Source organism: Cyrtonyx montezumae, unplaced genomic scaffold (assembly GCF_038088225.1).
Source record: "Cyrtonyx montezumae isolate F1298 unplaced genomic scaffold, pur_monq_1.0 scaffold_3, whole genome shotgun sequence".
Lineage (NCBI taxonomy): Eukaryota > Metazoa > Chordata > Aves > Galliformes > Odontophoridae > Cyrtonyx > Cyrtonyx montezumae.
In genome coordinates, this window is record NW_027072034.1 from 73,243,437 (window position 1) to 73,263,956 (window position 20,520).

Consider the following 20,520-nt stretch of genomic DNA (forward strand, 5'->3'; position numbering starts at 1 on the left):
CTCTCAAAAATGCCATTATGCAACAAGAAGAGAAATTAGTCCTTCAGTTATATGTTTAGAAAATAAAATTGTGTCCACTGGCTGTTCTAATCTAAATTATGTCAACTGTACCTTTTTATTTTTTTTAATTATTTTTTGTTCATAGGTTGGATCCTGGAAAACCAAGTAGATTTTTTTTCTGTCCCTGCTCTAGAGGACCCTCAGAGCATTATGCTGTGCTGATACTATGGAAATATTTTTCCTACTGATTCACTGGGCAATTTCTCATAAATAAATAAATAATAGGATTCTCATGCAGATTTTGCATGAATTTCATTTTCCAGACCCTAGAGGTTACTCTCCAAACATGGCTCCAGGCATCACAAAGTTTACAATACAGACAGATTTCTTTGAGATTTTAAGTTATCATTCCCAGGGTTTTTCCTTATCTACATTTTGCTTAGCAGTTCTTCATGGAGCTGTCAATAAAGTATTGTATTAGTATTAAATAATAAAAGTATTAGTATTCATAAAGTTGTAATTAACTTGCATGTTAGAAATGAATATTCCCCACAACTTGTAGGAGAAAACAGGAGATTTTCTAATAATAACTATGAATATGGTGGTCTCTCAAGGAAACTATATGAAAACTAAATTTAAAAAGGACAAAATTATGTTACTTCATTCTGCCTTACAAATATGCTACAAGAGCTTGGATTTGCAAGCATTTTGTGCCTAACTCTACTCATGTAAATAGTTCAATTTCCAGCCAGCCTCTTTACCTGAATTAAGCAACACAGACACTGAACTGTTAACACATTCTGGTGTTTCTGAACATGGTAAAGTAATTATTTCTGGGACACACGCAAAGTTACCAACTAGTCAAGTACTCAGATACTTAGACATAGTTGAAAAAATTTGGGACATGAACAAAGCAGAGCCGGTGAAAGCTTGAAATGATTTTGAGATTGATCTTATTAATATCTTTTTCCATATCATCAATGCCATGACTAAGCCTTATTAATTTCATTTTAATTAGACAGGTATGAAAATACAGATAACATGTTAAACCTTCATGGAACAGAGATGTACTTGTGAAATCTCCTGTGTGAAATAAAAGAAATACTGATATTCAAAGCAACATGCACACAAATAGATTTCACTATGTGAACTGGTGTTGTTTCACATATAAAAGATAGAAATTTATTTTAACCTGCTCATTCTTAGCCTTCTTTCATTCATCTTTTTTGTTTTTCCTTTCTAAAATTCAGCATATCTTTTTATAGTATATACTGGCATATCATTGCTCACATTCTCTTGAAATTTTCCCCTACTTTAACTTCAAAAGAGTCTGTAAATGACTATTTAGAAGAAAATCATTTATAAACTGTTTGTCTTTGGTGACTTCAGCAGAGGTACCCAAACTTTTTATACCATGGACTGCATCAAACTAAAAAAAATTTTTTTTTCTTTCTTTCTTTCTTTTTTTTTCTGCCTGTATAGGGAGGAAGAGAGAGGCTGTTGTCCATTTCCAGACAACAGGCCAAGGAAGTTTGGGAAGCTTAAAATTTTATGTGCCAGTGGAGAAGATCAACCCTATTGCCATGGTAATTAATTTATGTATGCTTGAAAAATTTCAGGCATTATGATACACACTGTATTTACAATTCTTTATATACATGTCCACATATTTTTATATCCGTTATGTACTCAGCATCTCCTAGTCCATAATCTGAGGATCTATGTACAACCATAGCATTCATAGATGAGCAGTGTACAGTATACGATGGCAGAAGGTATTCGTGGATTCTAAATACATGGAACTGTTTTGTGCCTTCTTTTATTTTTTATTTTTATTTTTTTTTTGTTAGAGCTCCTTGGCACAGTATGGGCAGTATTCTTTTTTCACCTTATTCTAATCTTTTTAGATATTTTTTCCCTTTTTCAGTACTGATTCATTTGTCTCTCACTCAATCAATTTCACGATCACTGTAGTACTTGGTGTTAGCCCAACCTAACAGATCTCTCTCTTGCTCTAAAAAGAAAAAAAAATAGTACTGTCAAGAAAGGAAAAAAAAAAATTATCTTTCCAGTTTAAGATCATCATCAAAAGATCAATTACAGCTAATGAGCAAGTGCATTCCAAAAGAAATCTGTTTAACAGAATACAGTACTCTTCAACTATGCACAAATGCCATGACAAATAAAGTATCTCAATTTTTTAAATACTTTTCCTAGAAGATGCAATAGACCAAAGCCTTTTTATTAATAATCTATCTTTTGTTACTATAAAAGATGTATTAGAAGTAAGCCCTCCTTCCCAGTCTGTGCAGTACATATGCCAAGATAGATTGAGCCTGTGAGGGGGTAGTTAGAGGTATTGTCTGTTCACAAAGAAATTCTCAGCTTCCAGTATGAGTCTCGCAGAACTATTCCATTGGCTGAGTTAAAATAACTGGAAACATGCTTCAATTTGCAATGGAGCTACCTGAAATGCAGTAACTGGCCTTTACTGCATGTTAAACTACATTATATGCTGCTTTATTTTGGTGGCTGACATAGTTCCAGGGGTCATTCTAACATGGAAATTGCTGTGCTACATACCCCTCTTATTAGGCATCTCCACAGTCTCAGCTGCTCCATGTAGTAAATCTCTACTGCATCTGAATAAAGGGCATCTGCATGTTACCTATGACCCATGTTTGGACCCTCTATGAATCTGCATTGAAAAAGAACTTCATGGAGCTCAGGATTAGGCTGAGCGTATCTATAAAAATGGAAAACGGATAGTGAGTCTTAAATTACAAAAATCAAAATGTTACAGTCTGAATCCAGTGCCAGAATAAACCATCTTCTGATACTGAATGCTCTGTCCAGAGCAATGAAGTTACTCGAATTACTTGCTGAGTGTACTATTCACAAATGCAGGAAAGCCTAATACAGACATATTAAAGCAGTGCATGCACCTAAGCTTCTATTGGACAGACATTATGCTGTTAATCATTTAATTTCAACACTAGCATTTCAAATGGGGTCCTCTCTTTTCAAAAGTTCAGCACAATGACTAGATAAAATCCCTGCACAAAATTAAAAACAGATGCCTGGATCTGAGCTAGTCATTTTGTTTCAAGTGCTTGTCTGGCACATTTCCTCTCACCCAAAAGTTAATGATTACATTTGTCAGATGACATTTGTCACTATGTGATTACTACATGGACCCAGTTCTCCTCATTCACTAAAATGGAACCTCAGATCACTAGCTCAAGTGCACACCTCCAAAGTTAAGTGAGAAAGATTTCCCCCCAATAGGTCTCAGGGCTATGACTGATGGGTTGGGGATGGCTTGACTTTCTGTGTTAGATAGATGACTGCCCCACTTGGCTGCATGAACATCTAAGCTGCTTGTCAGTCAACTTAGGAAGCACTGTGGTTGGCACATGATGGACAACCTGGTAGTGCACTTGTTGACCAAGAGATGCTAACCCAGTTTTCATGCCCATCAGACAAAGGCCCTCACTAGAACTATCTTCTGAAGACTTAACTTACACACAGGTAGTGATAAGAGTACAGATGGACTTCTAGATGCATGACTACTAAGTCTGTAAGAAAAGCCTGCAGATGGATATCACTTACTTGTAAATAACTAGCTTGGAACTATTTCCTTATGTCCACATTTTAATCAATATTTAGGGGGCCTGTATATCATGCAGACTTTATTTCATGAACTTTCAGTGAGTACTTTTAGTCATGAAACATTGTCCAATGTTGGCCAGATTTTCAAGAACAGCTTTCTAGATTTACTTAAATTTGTTAAATTTAATCAGTATCTGCAGACTACAATATGCAGGTTATCTAAATAAAGTAATTTTCACCTGAAGAAAGTATTTCCTGCAATAAAGAAAGATACTTGAATTCCACATATATACTTGTGACCTGCACAGAATTGAGCTCACATTTGAAAAATACCACGATTGTTTGTTCTTGTTTTTAAATGAACAAAAAGATAAACATCCATAATAACAGTGCTTTTCTTTCTGCTGAATAAAACGGAAGAGTAGACTTGGAAACATAAGAGGAGCAAATAAAATGTTTCCAAAATGGGTAAATGTAAATTTGATCAGAACAACTATTATAAAAGTATCATATTGCATCACCAAAACAAAAATGCAAACCATATAAACCCCCAAAAATTCTGGATTTACAATGTTTTTAATAAATATTCTCACTTAAATCCCTTCTTCTTTTCATTCTGGTTACCCAAATTCTTATTCATATAAAAAATAGATTGATTAATAAATGTTTTTATATTGTTATTATATATTATTTGAAAATATATTTCCAGTAGCGTGATACATTTGGAAATTAATTTCCATGAAATATTTCCAGGTTGTGTGCATATAACATACTGCTTTGCATACACATTACCAGGAATGAATAAATGTGCAAAGGAGAATTTAAAAGTGCACACTTATGGTCTGGTCTTATGAGCAATTTTTTAATTCCATTAACAAATAACAGACTCATATCTCCTCAGTAATAAATTTAAATGTGAGAGGCTCCTTTCACACTTTCACAGATGTCACATTGATGGCCATATAAGCAATGACTGGCATAATAGAAAACAAAATAATAAAGGAAAATAAAATCTTAAATTGCTCTGCAATGTTGTTTTCTTAAAAGGTAAGTATGACTTTATTTCTCTAAGGGAACCCTTCCAAAAATAAATAAAAAAAAAAAACCCTAAAAACTCAGATTTGAATTGGGGCAGAATTTATCAAACTGAGGTCAGTGGGACTGCCCATGCTGATAAAATTATTTTTGTAGTTAAAGTAAAACTGGCACTGCCCTTCTTTAAACATGCTTATCAAATTGGCATCACAGAACACTGGTGAATCCTTATCTTCAGAAAACATCTTCAGTTAAATATATATATATATATATATATATATATATATATATATATATATATATATATATATATATATATATATATATTTTTTTAAGAGAAGAAAGATAAATTTCCGCAGTTCACTACTGGTAAATTTAAGTTTAAATTCCATTTAAATTAATAAAGTTATTCAAACATAAGGTAACAACAGTGAATCAGGCCTAGCATGTCTTACTCTGTGAACCAGTTGGAAGCCTAATCTTTTCTGAGTTGCTTTCTGCTTTTCCTTCTTCACCACTGGTATATAATGGCAAGCTTTTTGAGAGTCAGGAAATACAATTTGATTTACAAGCTGTAAATTAAGCACTAAGTATCATTATGATTACATAACGTAGTTAATTCATTTTGATATATATATACTATAGTAATTACCCAAACACGTGATTTAACTGAAGATTTATAAATTTTAAGTATATTGAAATGCCATGTAACTTAAGAATGTCCTCCAAACTACGTACAAATCAATGGAAGCATCTGCACCTGGTTTACATGTGACATGCATGTAGATCTGCATGTGACTTTTCCAGCTCGCAGACATGCGCTCGTGTCACAGTTCCTAGCGCATATCCCATGCAAAAGTTTGGAAATGTAGCCCAGCACATCTGTGTAAGTTGTCTGAATAAAACGTGAAAGCTGTAAATCTTACAGAGGTACAAATATTATGTTAGGCCTTTGCAGCCATTTTTCTTGCATGTAAATATGGCTATTGAAGAGTTCTACAGGTAATTATCTCAGATGTCATTTAGGTATTTGTACTAAATGGAGATCTGGCCCCCATAGAAACCAGAATTCCAGTTCAGCAGAGTCTGCTTTTCACTTCTAAGAGCAGTTAGAAGTAGACTCAAGGCAACATATTACTACACTGCTGTCCTATGTCTCCTTTTCTGCCTATGTATAATAAAACTGAACACCAGAGTGTAACTTCCAGCATTAGTTCGTGGCTGTACCACTACCTTCAATTGGATGATGCTACATCTGATCTGCTCCAGAGCCCCACTGATGGTTGGCCCTCTAAGTCTACTACCAGTGGTGGAAATAATACTTAGTCCAAGTTGTGGAGGCCTACATTTTTGGAACAGAAAACGTTCTGAAGTCTGTGTGACCACAGTATAGCTGACAGCCATGTTTTACATGTAGTTATGGAAACATTACAATCAGTTTTACGGTGAGAATTTGCCACAGAGTAGAGGCAAATGCTGATTATTAAAGAAAACAAAAGAGCAATATATAGGACTGAATAAATATTCTGACCTAATCTAAAATTACACAAAAAGTGTAGAGTGCTAAAGTAATTCAGAATCAAGGACCTGAAGATTTCAGCCAGATTTCTCTCTCTGTCCTCCCAATTGCAACACAATGAAAACTCACTACATAAAATCATTGCTCATTTTTGCAAACATTGCTAACATTTTGAGGCACCGGCTTACCAGCATTTAAACAATTGTAAAGTAATATAACCATAGGACCCATACATTTTGATTTAATTAAGAGATAAAATAAATATTTATGTCAGACGTCTTCATTGCACATTTGGTATTGGAAGTTACATGGTCACAGAACATGAATAAGTCAAATACGTTTTGATCTACCAGCAAACTCTAAATACATCGATAAAGAAGCCACACCAGGCCAAATGGATTACTACTTTCAAGTAAGTTTGTGAAAGTTTCCCAAATACTGTTATACAGAGTTACACATCCATGCTGAGTTGCTGAGTTATTATTCATCAATGTGTAGCAAGTCTTGCAGTAGGTCAGGATTTTATTGGCAGATAACTGAAGGAGGAACTATGCAGTGTGATAAAAATTCCAGTTTGGAAGCATTAACGTAGAAGTACTTTTAGAGTCTAACCAGGAATCTGCAGTTCTTTTAGTTGAGAAGAGCAGAAGGGAAGAATGAGAATATTTTCCATTTTAGAAATGCTGAGGCACAAAACACAGTTGATTCTAGTACTTTCATACATGAAATCCTTTCTCCTGTATATGCATCATGTGTAACCGCAAAGTCTGTAAACTGCTGACTATTCGTCTCTGGTGTCCAATGAGTACAACTCCAATTCTTCTAATGTCACTGCAAGATAAAAAATTTCATCATGGATGCAAGTATAGTTAAAACTCTAGCACACAAAAGCATGTAAATACACGATGAATTGCTCTGCTTAAGGACAGCTTACTTTCACAAGTGAAACATATATATGAATTCTGCAGACATTTGAGTTTCCTCGATCTGTCAATTCCAAATTGAAAAAATGTGTCAAAGAAATTTTATTTGATATTTTTTTTAAGAAAAAAATATCAGATAGAGCACTGCCATATGTTCTGAAAAGTAACAATCTAAAACAGTCTAATAAATTGTAGATATTGAAGAAGCACCTTATTATGTGTTTTAATGGCCATTTTGTAGTAGCGTGTTTCTCATTCATACTTGCACAGGAGCAAGGCTGTTATACTCACAATCCTGAAGTTGAAGGAACTGAAGCTATGCTTCTGATGATTTGGGGAATGGTGGCATTTGGCAGTTCTCTAAACATCGCTAACTGCAATGTACTGAGAAAGATCACAGAGATGGCAAGGGCAGGAAGTTTCAATTGTCAATTGCACAGACCTCACAAAGGGACATAGCATTGACACTGTGTATTTAGATAACTTCAAAAATTGTTTTAAGATAAAGGTTGTATTGGCCGTGGTTGGAGACATGACCCTTCTGAGCTTCAAATTTGCAGGTTAAGATACCTGGCTTCATATCCAGCAGATGAAGAGCCACTAGATAGCAGCAGCTGCTATATACTTAGGCTTATCATTCTCATGGGGATAATACACAACACTTAAGATCAGCAGGGACTATGCAAAAAAATACTGAACATCTAAGAAACTAAAAAGCAGCAGCCAGGAGAATAAACCTTTATCATTGGGGTAGTGATAGAAATGCAGGAACAATGCATAGTGCTAATCAAGTACGGACTGATAAAGCTCAGAAAGAAGCCAACGGCCCAAGAGTCAGAAAGGTTACATGAAGAAAAAGGAATCTTTCAAAAAGCTGAAAAAAGAAGAAAGTAGAAAGGATGATAACCTAGTCAGATAGTCTGTAAGAACACTATAAGGCAGACAAAACCGCTTGAGGAACAACCAGCCCCTTAATAATAGAGCTTGTAATAAATACTTTCTTTTTTTAATTATTATGTTGTTGTTATTATTATTATTGTAAGCTCACAGGATACAAGCCAGCCAGCTTGTCTGTAGAGTCTAATCTTGACTGCTGTATAAAAGAGCACTGAGAGACTGATTGCTGTAGGAATGCTAAACAAATTATTTGATTTGATGTCCACTGCAGATGATACTTGAGTGACTCACAGGCCAGAACTGTTATAGAGAATTGCCAGAGGAATCTGACAGTCCGAAGTTGAAGTGATGGCAGGAGAAGTTATGGAACAAACTGAAAAAAACACACCAAATGAACAAGCAGCAATACACCTCCAGAACAAGACAGTATTTAGTCAAGGCTTTTAAAGAAGATAAAAGATGAAATAGTGACAGCAATGTGAGAAAGGGATATATCAGCTCCATTGCCCTTAAAATTTTCTTGGTGCCTGAGACATGGAGAGTGGTGCCAGGCAAAGTTTCCAGGAGAAGTTTGGGAAATGTGAACCTGTGAGTCAAAAAATCATTAAAAGGCATAGTAGAAAATAGAAGAAAGAATAAAATTATTGAATGCCTGGATGAATTATCTACTTCAGAAGCGGCACTATAGCTTTTGCAGAGAGAAGTCTTGTTTTATAAACTTGTTTCCTATGAAGGAATCACTGTGCACATGATTAAGTCGCCATAAGCATGGATGAAGGTGACCCATTTGATACACTCTATTTGGATTTCCAAAAGACTTCAGAGAAGGTTTCTCATCAAAGGTATATAAGAAAAATGAGCTGTGTAATAAGAAGCTATTTCCATGAATAAATAACCAGGAAAAAGATAGGCGGTTAGAAGTAGATTGTCAGATTTTACAATGAAGTCATCAATGGAAATCTGTAGGGACCAATGCTAGGATAATAATAAGCATTACTGTTCAACAGGTCAGTAAATGATCTGGAAAAACAGATGAGCAAAGTGGTGAAAGTGTCAGGTAGCAAGACTGAATTATTCAGGGTATCAAGGGAAAGGGCCAGTAGAAAAGAGTTCTATAAGGATCTTACAAGACTATGCCATAAAACAGTAGATGAAACAGTAGGTGAATGTAAAGTGATATGTATGGGAGAAAACCAGTTCTAGTTTTACCAGTGTAGAATTCCTGAATATTAACTGACTGTTCCTACTGTTAATACAGATAGCCTCAGCATCAGAAATCAGACAGTTGACACTGGTAGAAGCCCATGTGAGCACATTCACCAGTGTTGGGGTCATCATCCATGGGAGCGCCTTAGGAAAGCTTAGTTCCTGTACGTGGTTTCCGAGTCACGAAAGTACTTAGAAGGTGCTTCTATTTCTTCTCGTTACTCCAGAACCTCAATAGATTTTTCAATGACTGCAGCCATTTACATCACTTTGATATTTACAGTTGACGCATCCCAAAGAATCCCATCTTCCAGTGCCAAGGGATATTCCCCTATTTAAGATTGATTATTCCATACTAGTTGGCTTTTTTGTTTTTGTGTTGTCCTCAGATTGTTGCTCATAATACTGAAGACAAAATGTATCAGTAACTTAGCCCTCTCAGAAACCACAGATTTTCATTTGATAGCTGTCATTGTGCAGCACGCAATTTTACCCTGTCACATTTTCACATTAAGAAAAGGTGGGCTTTTTTTTTCTTATACAGTATTTTCTTTCTCTAGTGCACTGATTTGAAACTGAAGTTCAAATATGCCTTGAAGAGCTTCCTAATCATTAAAATTAAGGGAGCAGTATACAGCTGTTCCCTTTGGGGTGGGAATGTAAAAGTAAAACAGGAGAACTGGTACTGAGAAGTAAGCGATCGACTGACTTCCTCTGATTTATGAATATTGAAAAGTTTCCTTGGCAATACCCTAGAATAGAAACAGACAAACTAGAGGGCTGGGTATCCACCAACTACACAAAGTTCAACAAGAGGAAGTTCTGGATTCTACACCTGGGATGGATCAGTAGTGGGTCTACAGACAGACTAGTGGACTACAGGTGGACAGAGGCTAGAGAGCAGACTTGCAGGGAGGTGTCTGGGTTCTTGTTGACAGCGAGTTGTATCTGAGTCAGGAGTGTGCCCTGGTGGCCCAAAGGGCCATCTGTACCCTGGGCTACATCAGGCTCAGCACTGCCACCGTGTGGCCTCACCTCTTGCACTGGGTGTGGGTTTGGGCGCCACAGTGGAAGAATGATATAGAACTGTTAGTGTGTTCAATGGAGGGCTACAAAGATGGGGTAGAGTCTGGAGGGCATGGTGCGTGAGGAGCAGCTGTGATCCCTTGTTTTGTTCAGCCCACATTGGAAGAGAATGAATGAAGTCATCATGGCAGCTGACTGCTTAAATATGTTTTTGTTAAGATTCGATGCTGAGCAATCAAGAAGAGGAGAAAAGAGTGTGGAGGAATGCAGTGATGTGGCCACATTTCTGACAGCAGCAGGACAACGTTGGAGGTGGAGAGGTTGGCTCGACCTTGTCGAATGGTGCCTTGCTGAAAATATGGTGCTGGGAAAGAGAAATGGATAGGATAAACAGGGATGTTCTGTAGCTAGGCATAAAATAAGCTCTCTGCTGTTTATGAAGGCTTGTTATGGAACTTGATTGCTTTCTAACCAATGAATTGTTAGTGGAAATGTACTAAATATTCATGTTAGAATATAAAAAGGCTTGCATAGAAGAATACAGGGGGACAGCAATAAAGAAATCTTCCTTGCACGAGCATCCTGTGTTGTGTTGCTAACTTGTAACAATTGGCACCTGAACGGGGACTGAAGGAGTGACTCTGCCTGACTTGAAGGCTGACCAGTCTGGAGCGCGCTGATATAAACATGTGGAATGTTGAGATAAAAGCAGAGCGCACTGAGTACATTGAGACAAACACAGCAGGCATTGAGAAAAACACGGAGAGCTTGTACACGGGAGCCTTGAGATAAATGCATCAGCCCAAGGATTCATCATCCCTAACCACATCGATTGCCTCTTGCTGGACAAAGGTAAGTGTGTGCCCTATGGGGAACAAAATGACCTTGGAACATAAAAATATCCTAGTTACTTTTCAATCTATCCTTAAATGATGGGGGGCATGAGTATCCTTCACCAATCAACAGCAAATGCTTGCATGGGCCCACCCGGAAGGATCCCTCCATCACCAGTCAGTTTACAGCCCAGAGAATTGGGAAGACTGACAAAGAGCCAGATCTGCCTCCCCCTGATCCACACAGTACATGGACACTTGTTCAGAGGGAGCCTAGGAGAGCTTGAGACATGTATATGTTAAGGGCATTCCCTGAAATCGTGGCCCTAGATCAAGAACTGCAGTGGAAGTCTATATTGTATAGTAGTATCCTGTGAGATTTATGGTGTACGGTCACAGACCACGGCATCGATGCCTTGTATACTGTCAGTTTGATTCATATATGTGATAGCTCCGTTTTTACACCACATGATTTTAAAATGATGTGTGGAAAGGGAATATACAACAAAATTGGTAGTATCATTATGCTACCATACTAATCCATAGTTCCTCCAAACCCTTATGTTCTACAGTGCTTACACTAAAATGGATTGAAACTGAGGATGGCTGAAGAAATGCAGCAAGGTATGAAACAACTTCCACATGAGGAATCACTCGGGCTTGATGATTTTCATGGCAAAATAGAAATCAGCAGCAGAATCTTTTCTTATGGTCTAAATAAAAACCCATTTCCCAAGGAACATTTAAGAATGCTCACTGCTGGAGCTTTACTAGCATGTGTTATGGTTACAAATGAAACTATCACTTCCGGGTTTTCTATTACTACTTTCTCTTGCACTACAACTGTATTTACCATCTATTAGCTCAGATAGGAAGAGAACACATCACAATAAGTCACTGCAGCATGCAAACAAATTCAGATTAGTTACTACAGAAATAATAGATTGCATACTTACTCAATACTCATTCTTGAAACCATATCCAGAGTTGTGAAACCTGCTGCCATGAAGTTATTTTTATATTGACCCATTTTTATGGAGTCCAGCCAGTCACTAACTGAAACAAACAAAGGAAATTCTGGAACTTCACCAGGTGAATCTGGCATTCTGAAGAAAGAAAATTCAAAGGTCACCTTAGCAGTATAAAATGATGCTTGATTACTCTGGGAGACATTATTTTTAATATAAGGCAGAAGGAATAAATGGAGACCCTGAGATGTAAAGGTCAGGTTTTAACTGAAGTTTTCTTTAACCCATTGTTTAAAGCTTATAGATGACATTAGTCTACAAATTTGCACGTCTTAAACAATGCACTTTTTAAAAGCACTGCAACTCAATAACAAATAGGAGCAGACCAATCCAGTGTTCTTGCTGTGAATGCAGAGCATTCATTTGCATATCTTACAAGTTTCAGGGTGATAATTGTTTGTAAATACAGTGGTCAAATTAGAAAGCAAACAGAATTTAACCTTAAATACCATTTAATAATAACAACATACTGCAAGGTAATTTTTCTGTGAAGTAATATCAATAGTTCCTTTTTTCAATGCCATTGCACAATGGGAACACTGATTATAGCAGCTAGAAATCTAAACCTAAAGAAGCAAGAACATTTTGTGTCTTTTCTTTTACACAGAATTATACAGAATAGGAAATAAGAACAAAGGAGCTAATTCAGTTTAATTTCTATTTCATTTCCTTTCTCTAATAGTGTGCAACTGAAATGGAAATATGGGAAAAAAATTAAAATAATCGGGACATATATTTCTAGTCTTCCATTGTCTACTGTGCTGATGAGGTCTCACAGCTTCCACAGACTTTATATTTAGTGTAGAGAAACTGTAAGGAATAGAATGCAGAAACAACATACAGCTGTTTATAAAAGCTTTATGACAGCCTTTAGAAAGAAGATTGAAATTATTTTAAATAATTTCTTTTTCACCAAAAGCCAGCTAACATTCTCTGATGGAGCATAGCTTGCTTATAATGCACCTTAGTACATTAATATGCTGAGTTACAAGCACACATATTCAAATACACTAAACACATGGATTTTCATTTACGTAATCAGAATTATAGAGAGATGGGAGAGCTCTGGTAAGTACAAGACTAGTTTGCACACTTATGGTGATTTCTTCCAATTTGAATTTCTCTATTCCTACAGAATACCCACTGAACCGATAAGTTAACAGTAACTCAGTAACTATTCAGATAACTGCATCAAGCACTTCCGAGTTAATGCAACAATTTTCACAAGGTTAGCACTAAAAGAGCTGAACTGCAATAGAACATGGACAAGTCTTTGAATCGTGGAATCTGAAATAATATTTTAAAACAAAAACGAATAAGAATGCATAATACACTGACTGAATTACAAGTAGCAAACCATACATATATACATTTACATGCACACAAAATACATAAAGCAAGAGGATACTAAATCTAGTGCATGGCCATTAAGCCCTACAAGTCCCAGTAGTCTGTGGAAGATAGAACAGCTGTAGCCTTCTTTTTAGGCTTTCCTCTTAAACACACTCTTCAGCCTACAACAAGATACCAGCCTTAATCTTTTCCCTCTTACTTATCCCTTTTCCAAGCAGTATCAAGAACTTCTTATTCCTTTGAGGTTCTTAACAACACCCTGCTGGGCAACGAGAATCCATTATATGCCAAGGGATTTCCAAGAAAGTGCCTTTATCTTAAGGTGAATTTCAGCTAATGAAGACAGCAAGGCCAACTGTGACTTAATTGATTTCAGCTGTTACACAGCTTAGGTCACTCAGTACATGGAAATTGACAATGTGTTTGACTACAGCTTCATGTCTCTTATGGCTGCATATATTTCTGTAATGTCATTAACTGATAAAATTTTGGACAGCACCATCAAGAATTTGCTGTAGAAAGGTAATATGCATTATTTGGGTACCAGCACCATTCTTCTAGAGATAAATATAGACTTTAGCAAACTAAGATACAACTGCTTTCTGCTGGAAGTTACTCCAAGGCAGTTCAGAAATTGATGGAACACCTTCTGACAGACAGAAGGTGCTAAATGGAGAAAAAAATTACAAAGAGAAAACAAACAGATCAGAGAAGGACCAAAAAAACTAAACAAAGAGATTCTCAAAGATTAAAGATAGACTGTGTATTTAGCACTTCGGCACTCTCTCCCACTCCTACCCGAAATCACCTGATGACAGCCACCATGGCATATACAGGAGTACTGAAAAGGGTCTTACACAAGTACGTCCTCCACTAGGGTATGAAGGGTGCTTGGATTGCGGATCAGTTTGTCCAGGAAGCTGACAATATCACTAAATTTTGGACGGTGGTTCCTCTCCTTTTGCCAGCAGTGAAGCATGAGCTGGTGAAGCGAAGCTGGGCAGCCCATGGGAGCTGGTAGCCTGTAACCTTCTTCAATAGACAGTATAACCTAAAGCAATATGATACATGTGATTACTGAGCATTAAACATTAAAAGGACGGTGTAAAACTGCAAATTAGAAACCAGTGATAATAATGATGCAGACACCTTTGCTCCATGCATTGCTGAAACTTCTCTGAGAAAAACAGGACACCCAGTGCGACTGATGTTCTCCACAGATGGACTCAAGGGGATCATCAACCACAAAAGCATAGTCCATGATATATGCTGCATGCGAACCATTTTGTTGGCATATAAAACAGAGGGCTCTCTTTTTTAGGCTCTAAGATCCCAAGAAAGGAGGAGGAAAGATTAAGTGCTGCTGTCTTCTTCCATCTGCAGATCCATGTTACAGAGAATGTGGTCAACATAGCCACAAACTAACCCCATACTGCCACTGAATAGTGGGACACTCTAGTATTTGTATTCTGACAACATGTTAATTTGTGGCAGTGTTGCAACACATTGAGGCACTACAGATGCACTCTGGAACATCTGGCATATTTACTTGTCAATCATGAGATTTTACTGATCTTCAGAGTATAACTAATTCACTGAATGTCTCACATGGAATTACAGCAAAGTGCAACATTATTTTGTGCAGCCTTTCTCAAAAGAAGTAAACAACAAAACAACAACAAAAAAACCAACAACCAAAACAGCAACCAACCAACCAACTAAATAAAGCCATAAAACCAAATCAAGTCCCCTGAATATTCAAGTTGGGAGTGATAAAAAATAAACAAACATCTATGTACTTTGTTACCATATATACCCCAAAGTGAATAAAAATTTCACTTTCAGCAGATACAGAAGAATGTATCCTTGGTCAGGATTAGGAAAGAAACAGATTTGATGTCATACATACAGCACATGCATGAAAAATTATATTCGATTGGAGGCTTGTTTTTTAGTAATGTTGGTAATAAATAACATTGTCTGACAGGAGAGTAGCAGTACAATAGCAAGCAGCAAAACAAAGTAAGGCTCATGAAAACTTGTCAGGATTAATTCTATGTAAGTTTTAAAAAGCAAGAGGAAACATTATTAGGTCCTGAAATGAATGATGGCAGCAGTGGGGATGTTGACAGAAATGACAGTCTTGCCTTCCTGTATGTGAAGGAATGGAAAGATAATATGCATTTGCAGAAACAAAGTGAAGAAAAAAGCAACCCTATCCCACACACCTTACCCTTCCATAAAGGAATCCAACTAATGCTAAATATTCTCTGAAGTACAAATGATTCAACACAATATTTATAATAATGCAGTGCACTTATGAGAAACATACCTACTGCATTTATACCTCCTCTGCTTTATGGAGACATTTATCACTTTCACACAGATGTATGTACATGCTGCAGACATATTAATGCAGCTGGAAGGGGGTACATTAAGCTATTTACAGCAAATCAATGTTTTATAGCACTAGCTGTAGCTTCAATATATTCAGTCTCATTATCCCAGAATATATCCTTGTTCTTTTTTGAATTCTGAATTAATGCTGTTGGCTCAGTTTAGCAATGCCTAGTGCTTATGCTGAAAGCATTATGCAAATAAATAATGGTAATGAAGCCACATTAGGACCTCAGCTCCCCTTTATGGCAAGGCAGAGAAAGGAACACGAATCATGTAACTGTACACAGCAGGGTGCTCGCATTCTGCAAAATGAGGTGACTTGATCCTACAGTATACAGCCTCGTGTACATAGGCAGAAATGCGTATGCATGAAAAATGTGTTTCAACACCACAGGGAATTGGGTTTCTATGGGGTAAGTCTCAAAGCCATCAGTGGCAGCACTACGAATGGAATTTGCCCTGGAGATCTCTGCATTCTGTGCACCTGTGAGTACTGACAGATTGCATGCACACAGCTGGGACTTGCCATGCGCATACGGAGGTGATATCTAGTGGTAAATTATAGGGCTATATGGTAATGCTTCCACCTGCCTTCCTGGCTACTTCTTTATTTCCCCGGGATTTGCTTCAATGCTCCAAAATTTGGGTTCCCAAAATGGCTGCTCTTGGAAAAATCCCACCAAGCTGCTGGAGAAATGTTTACTCAAAGCTCTCCTCCCACTGACTGTGCTCCCAGATTGTTCCATTTACAGACTCGGGATGGGTGAAATTCAGTCCCACATGCATGAAACACTGTTCGCAAAAGTGTCAAGATTCCACTATCTCAGGCAGACTGTCAGAAGTGGCTTCATAAAACCCAGGTGCTTATTACACTATGGGGTACAGCTTAGGTAGTGCTTGTCATTGCTGCTGCAGGAAATGCAGATATCATAGTCTTTACATTTAACTCTACCCACTGCAACTGATGCATTTCTCAAATGTTTTCTGTTTTTAGGACAGAAAGAAAGCTTCTCTACTTCTGCTGGACATATGGCATTTGCTTGACACGACAATGGAGAGTGGAAGAGGATTTTTTCTGAAATAAATTATTCATGAAGGAAGCAAATGCAACCACAATTTTGCAGACGTTATATTTTCTGACACACTCTATTTCATGATATCTTTTCAAACAGCAGTTACAGCCCATTTTGCTTCCTCTCCTGTTCAAAAGGAACATTTCAGTATAAAGGGAAATGCCAGCTGTTACTGAAATAATTCTAATTTCTCATTAACACTAGCATATTTTAAAAATAATTTGCACATATTGCCTCATTAGTATCCCTGTGAGGCAAGATGTATTTTTAGAGTTGAGGAAGTAGAGTGAATGAGATGAGAGGTGTCAAACACTGCAGTGGGAGTCAGGTGTCAGAGGAAGAACAGGGGCTGTTTAATTCAGCATTCTTTACTCTGCTACTTGCACAGCTCCTATTTCAGAACAGAGGAATTAGATATTCAAACAAATGAGGGGAGAAGTATGACATTTTTCTTGGTAACATATAATTATGTATTATGTAGTCTATCAATATTATATATTTTAATATCTTTTAAAGTATTTTTCCTTGCCAGCTTGGAGCCTGAAGAATTCCACCCCCCCCCCCCCCCCCACCCACATGAATCATGAAAAGGGTTCAATGTCTGTACCTACGAGAAGGATATAGCAAAAGCTCTAGCAATCAACGCTATGCCTTTCCATGCTGGCAAACCAATATCCCATCTATTTCAGCATGAAAGTAGAGGAACATACCAAGCCCCAAGACTGCTAACAAACATGATGGTTCTGGCTTTGTGATGAATGCTTGGTGGGCATGAAAAGGAGTAAAACATTTCAATATTCCACACTGCAATCAAATACTGAGAAAAATTCTCTAGGTTTCTTTTCCTAAAGTGATGAGGATGTTTAAAATACATGAGAAACTCTTGTAGGTCAGCACTGAGGTGAGAAAAATGGGCAGGATGTGTTTACATATCTAGACCTTTTCGTCAGGTGAGAATATAAACTCTAAAGGAAAGGGGGCTTTTTTAAAGTTAACATAAGTTATTATTAATGTGCTCTCTAATGCTCAGGCTTTTAGGTTTATAAAGGGGAACAGTCTTTTTATACATACCAATTAATCATTAGATTAATTTGTAAATTAAATTAATTTAATAATGACATTAATCATTAGAGTTTTTTAAATATGTTTTATCATTTTTTGTTTGATGTCAGAATCAGCTGTAGAACACAATTATAATACAACAGTGGTCTGGAAAACGTGTATGGACTTCTACATAAAATTGCATTCTTTAATTTCAAAATAATTTCCAACTGGAAAAAAATGGCATGTGAAAATAAAGCTGATTAAGCCATAATATTTCTGATAGCTTCATTATTATCAATAATGAAGTCTTTGCTTTTGAAAGTTAACTGGCAGATTTTCTAATGGCACAGAGGCAGAAGGGGACATTATCCCAAGGGACATTATCCCTCTGTCCTGCTGACATCTGAAAAATCTGCCAAGGGAGAGAGGCAGCTGCTTGTGCCTCATGGTACCGAGCCAATACCAGGTGCTGCCAAGTGTTCTGAAATCTGTGGATTCAAGGAAATATTTTAGGGTGAGTTATTATTACTATTGCAAGAAACTGCCGTAAGTGTAAAGACTTGTACACTGTTTGCTACAGTAATTATCTTCTGTATTGATTGCATTCCATTAAATATTCTTTTTTTTTTTTTTAAATTCCATAGTTCTGCAACATGCAGTAATTTATACAATGGCCTCTAACAGGTGTCCCACTAGACTTTACTCACAGCTGTTCTACAAACCAAGTGCATGGAATATAAATCTTCCTCTCCTCACACGAGCATTAGCAAGGCAAGCTCTTAGCACAATCTGTTCATCCGTACACTAGTTTCCTCAGAAAGTTCAATATCTTAGCTAACGTTTATTAATTAAGCAATAAGACATGACAGACTGTGCAGCAGTCCTAATTAATGGATATCTCTGGTGCCTGCCACCCATCTAAGAAGTGCATTAATCAGCACCAACACAGGTCTGAAGTGACTTACCAAAATAATAAAATGGTTATTTACTCAAACAAGAACATTTCTCAAAGTTAATAACATTTCAAGCCTCTGCATTATACTGCATACAGTATTAAAAAATGTATGAGAGACATTTTCAAACTCTGTTGCCTAAAGTTCAGCTTCCAAATCCCTGATTAGGAATATAAATAGAGGATGCCATATCTGCAAAGGAGTTGAACCTCTCTGGTTTGCAGTAACCTAATGGGTACTTGTGATCTGTTTCAGTCTCTGAAAATCAGTTTGGGCTTATTAAAGTGACAGGTATCTGCTTTACACTTCTCTTCGCATCATCTTGAACTCTGCCACCTGTGCTGGCTCTTCAAGCTTTCATTTCTGTGATGGAGGGGCTGCACAAGAGTCCCTTGGCAAAAGAAGTTTGGTCCCTCTCTACTCATCAGCTCTTTTCCTCTTTAAAAGGGGAAGTTTAGGTTAGATGTTGGGAAGAAGTTCTTTACTCAGGGTGGTGAGGCCCTGGCGCAGGCTGCCCACAGGAGCTGTGGATGCCCTATCCCTGGAGGTGCTCAAGGCTGTGTTGGATGGGCTCTGGGCAGCTTGAGCTGGACGGGGGGCTGGGTGAGCTTTAAGGACTCTTGCAACCCAAGCCATTTTATGATTTTATGATTCCATGATGGAAGGTCTAGTCACATGGCAAGGAGGTACAGCATCATACAACACTGAGAGATCTTCTGCTGCCATTTCTCCCTCTGGGTAGGGATGGACATATAATTTGCTACCATGTTATGCATGTGAGAAATGTACATTTAACTGGCAGCTTCAAAACATCACTTAGCTGTAGTCCAAAAAGTGACCTAATTTCCCAATGTTGTTTAGAGAGAAAAGCAATTTACAAGACAACATATGAAAAAATAACCCAGATCCAAGGAGTCTGCAGAGTGAGAACTTTGTGCTTTACAAAACCCTGCCCAATTCAATAAATAAAGATTTTTATCAAAACACAATTCCCAGAAAATAAAGTCCTGTACTGTTAGTGTTGCCTGATATTTTGCTGTTGCAGAATGTCAACTAGATGTATGCAAGCCCTTACCAACAATTGTTTGTATAATACATTTTTTATGAATCTATTTAGTGTATGCCCCTTCCTGTTACTTTCCCTGCCACCTATACAATATCAGTAACCTTTGGGAAAGTTCTATTATTTCTACAAAATAAGCTCATGTGGATTCAGGGTAACTTATTGTACTGGAGCATATGCCCCAAAATCCAACGAAGTAATATCTAATTTATCTAATAACTTGAAATTTCCCAATGGCTCTTAGAGCTGCTAAATGGATTTAGAAAGTCACAGGTACTTGCTGTTAGCATTTCAGCAGCGAAAGCCTGTGGGCAGGGCTCCAGAGAAAAGCAGCCCTTTTCTCTGTGCATTGGTTAACAGCAGGGAGAGCTCTCAGGAGTCTGTATTGTTAGCATAAGTAGCATCCATAGGGTCCACATCATTATTCTGTGCTAACAGATACTTATATTTTGGATGTATGAATAATTAAATGTTGTTATCCTCCTTCTGTAGCAGAATATTTAATATGCGCTAAATGGAGGGATCACTAATGAGTTGCTGTGGTTGGCATAATCT

General features: G+C 37.2%; 1 protein-coding gene across 2 annotated transcripts in view; it reads right to left on the minus strand.

Moving 5' to 3' along the window:
* Positions 1-6,299: 6,299 nt before the first annotated feature.
* Positions 6,300-20,520, minus strand: part of EPHA6 (EPH receptor A6) — a 472,327-nt gene continuing 458,106 nt past the window's right edge. For both annotated transcript variants that reach the window (XM_065741888.1, XM_065741887.1), the window contains 3 exons: positions 14,290-14,483; positions 12,008-12,157; positions 6,300-6,997 (listed from right to left, as the gene is read on the minus strand). In XM_065741888.1, the coding sequence (XP_065597960.1) occupies positions 6,883-6,997; positions 12,008-12,157; positions 14,290-14,483 (459 nt within the window). In that variant the 3' untranslated portion in view covers positions 6,300-6,882. The remainder of the gene's footprint in view (positions 6,998-12,007; positions 12,158-14,289; positions 14,484-20,520) is intronic.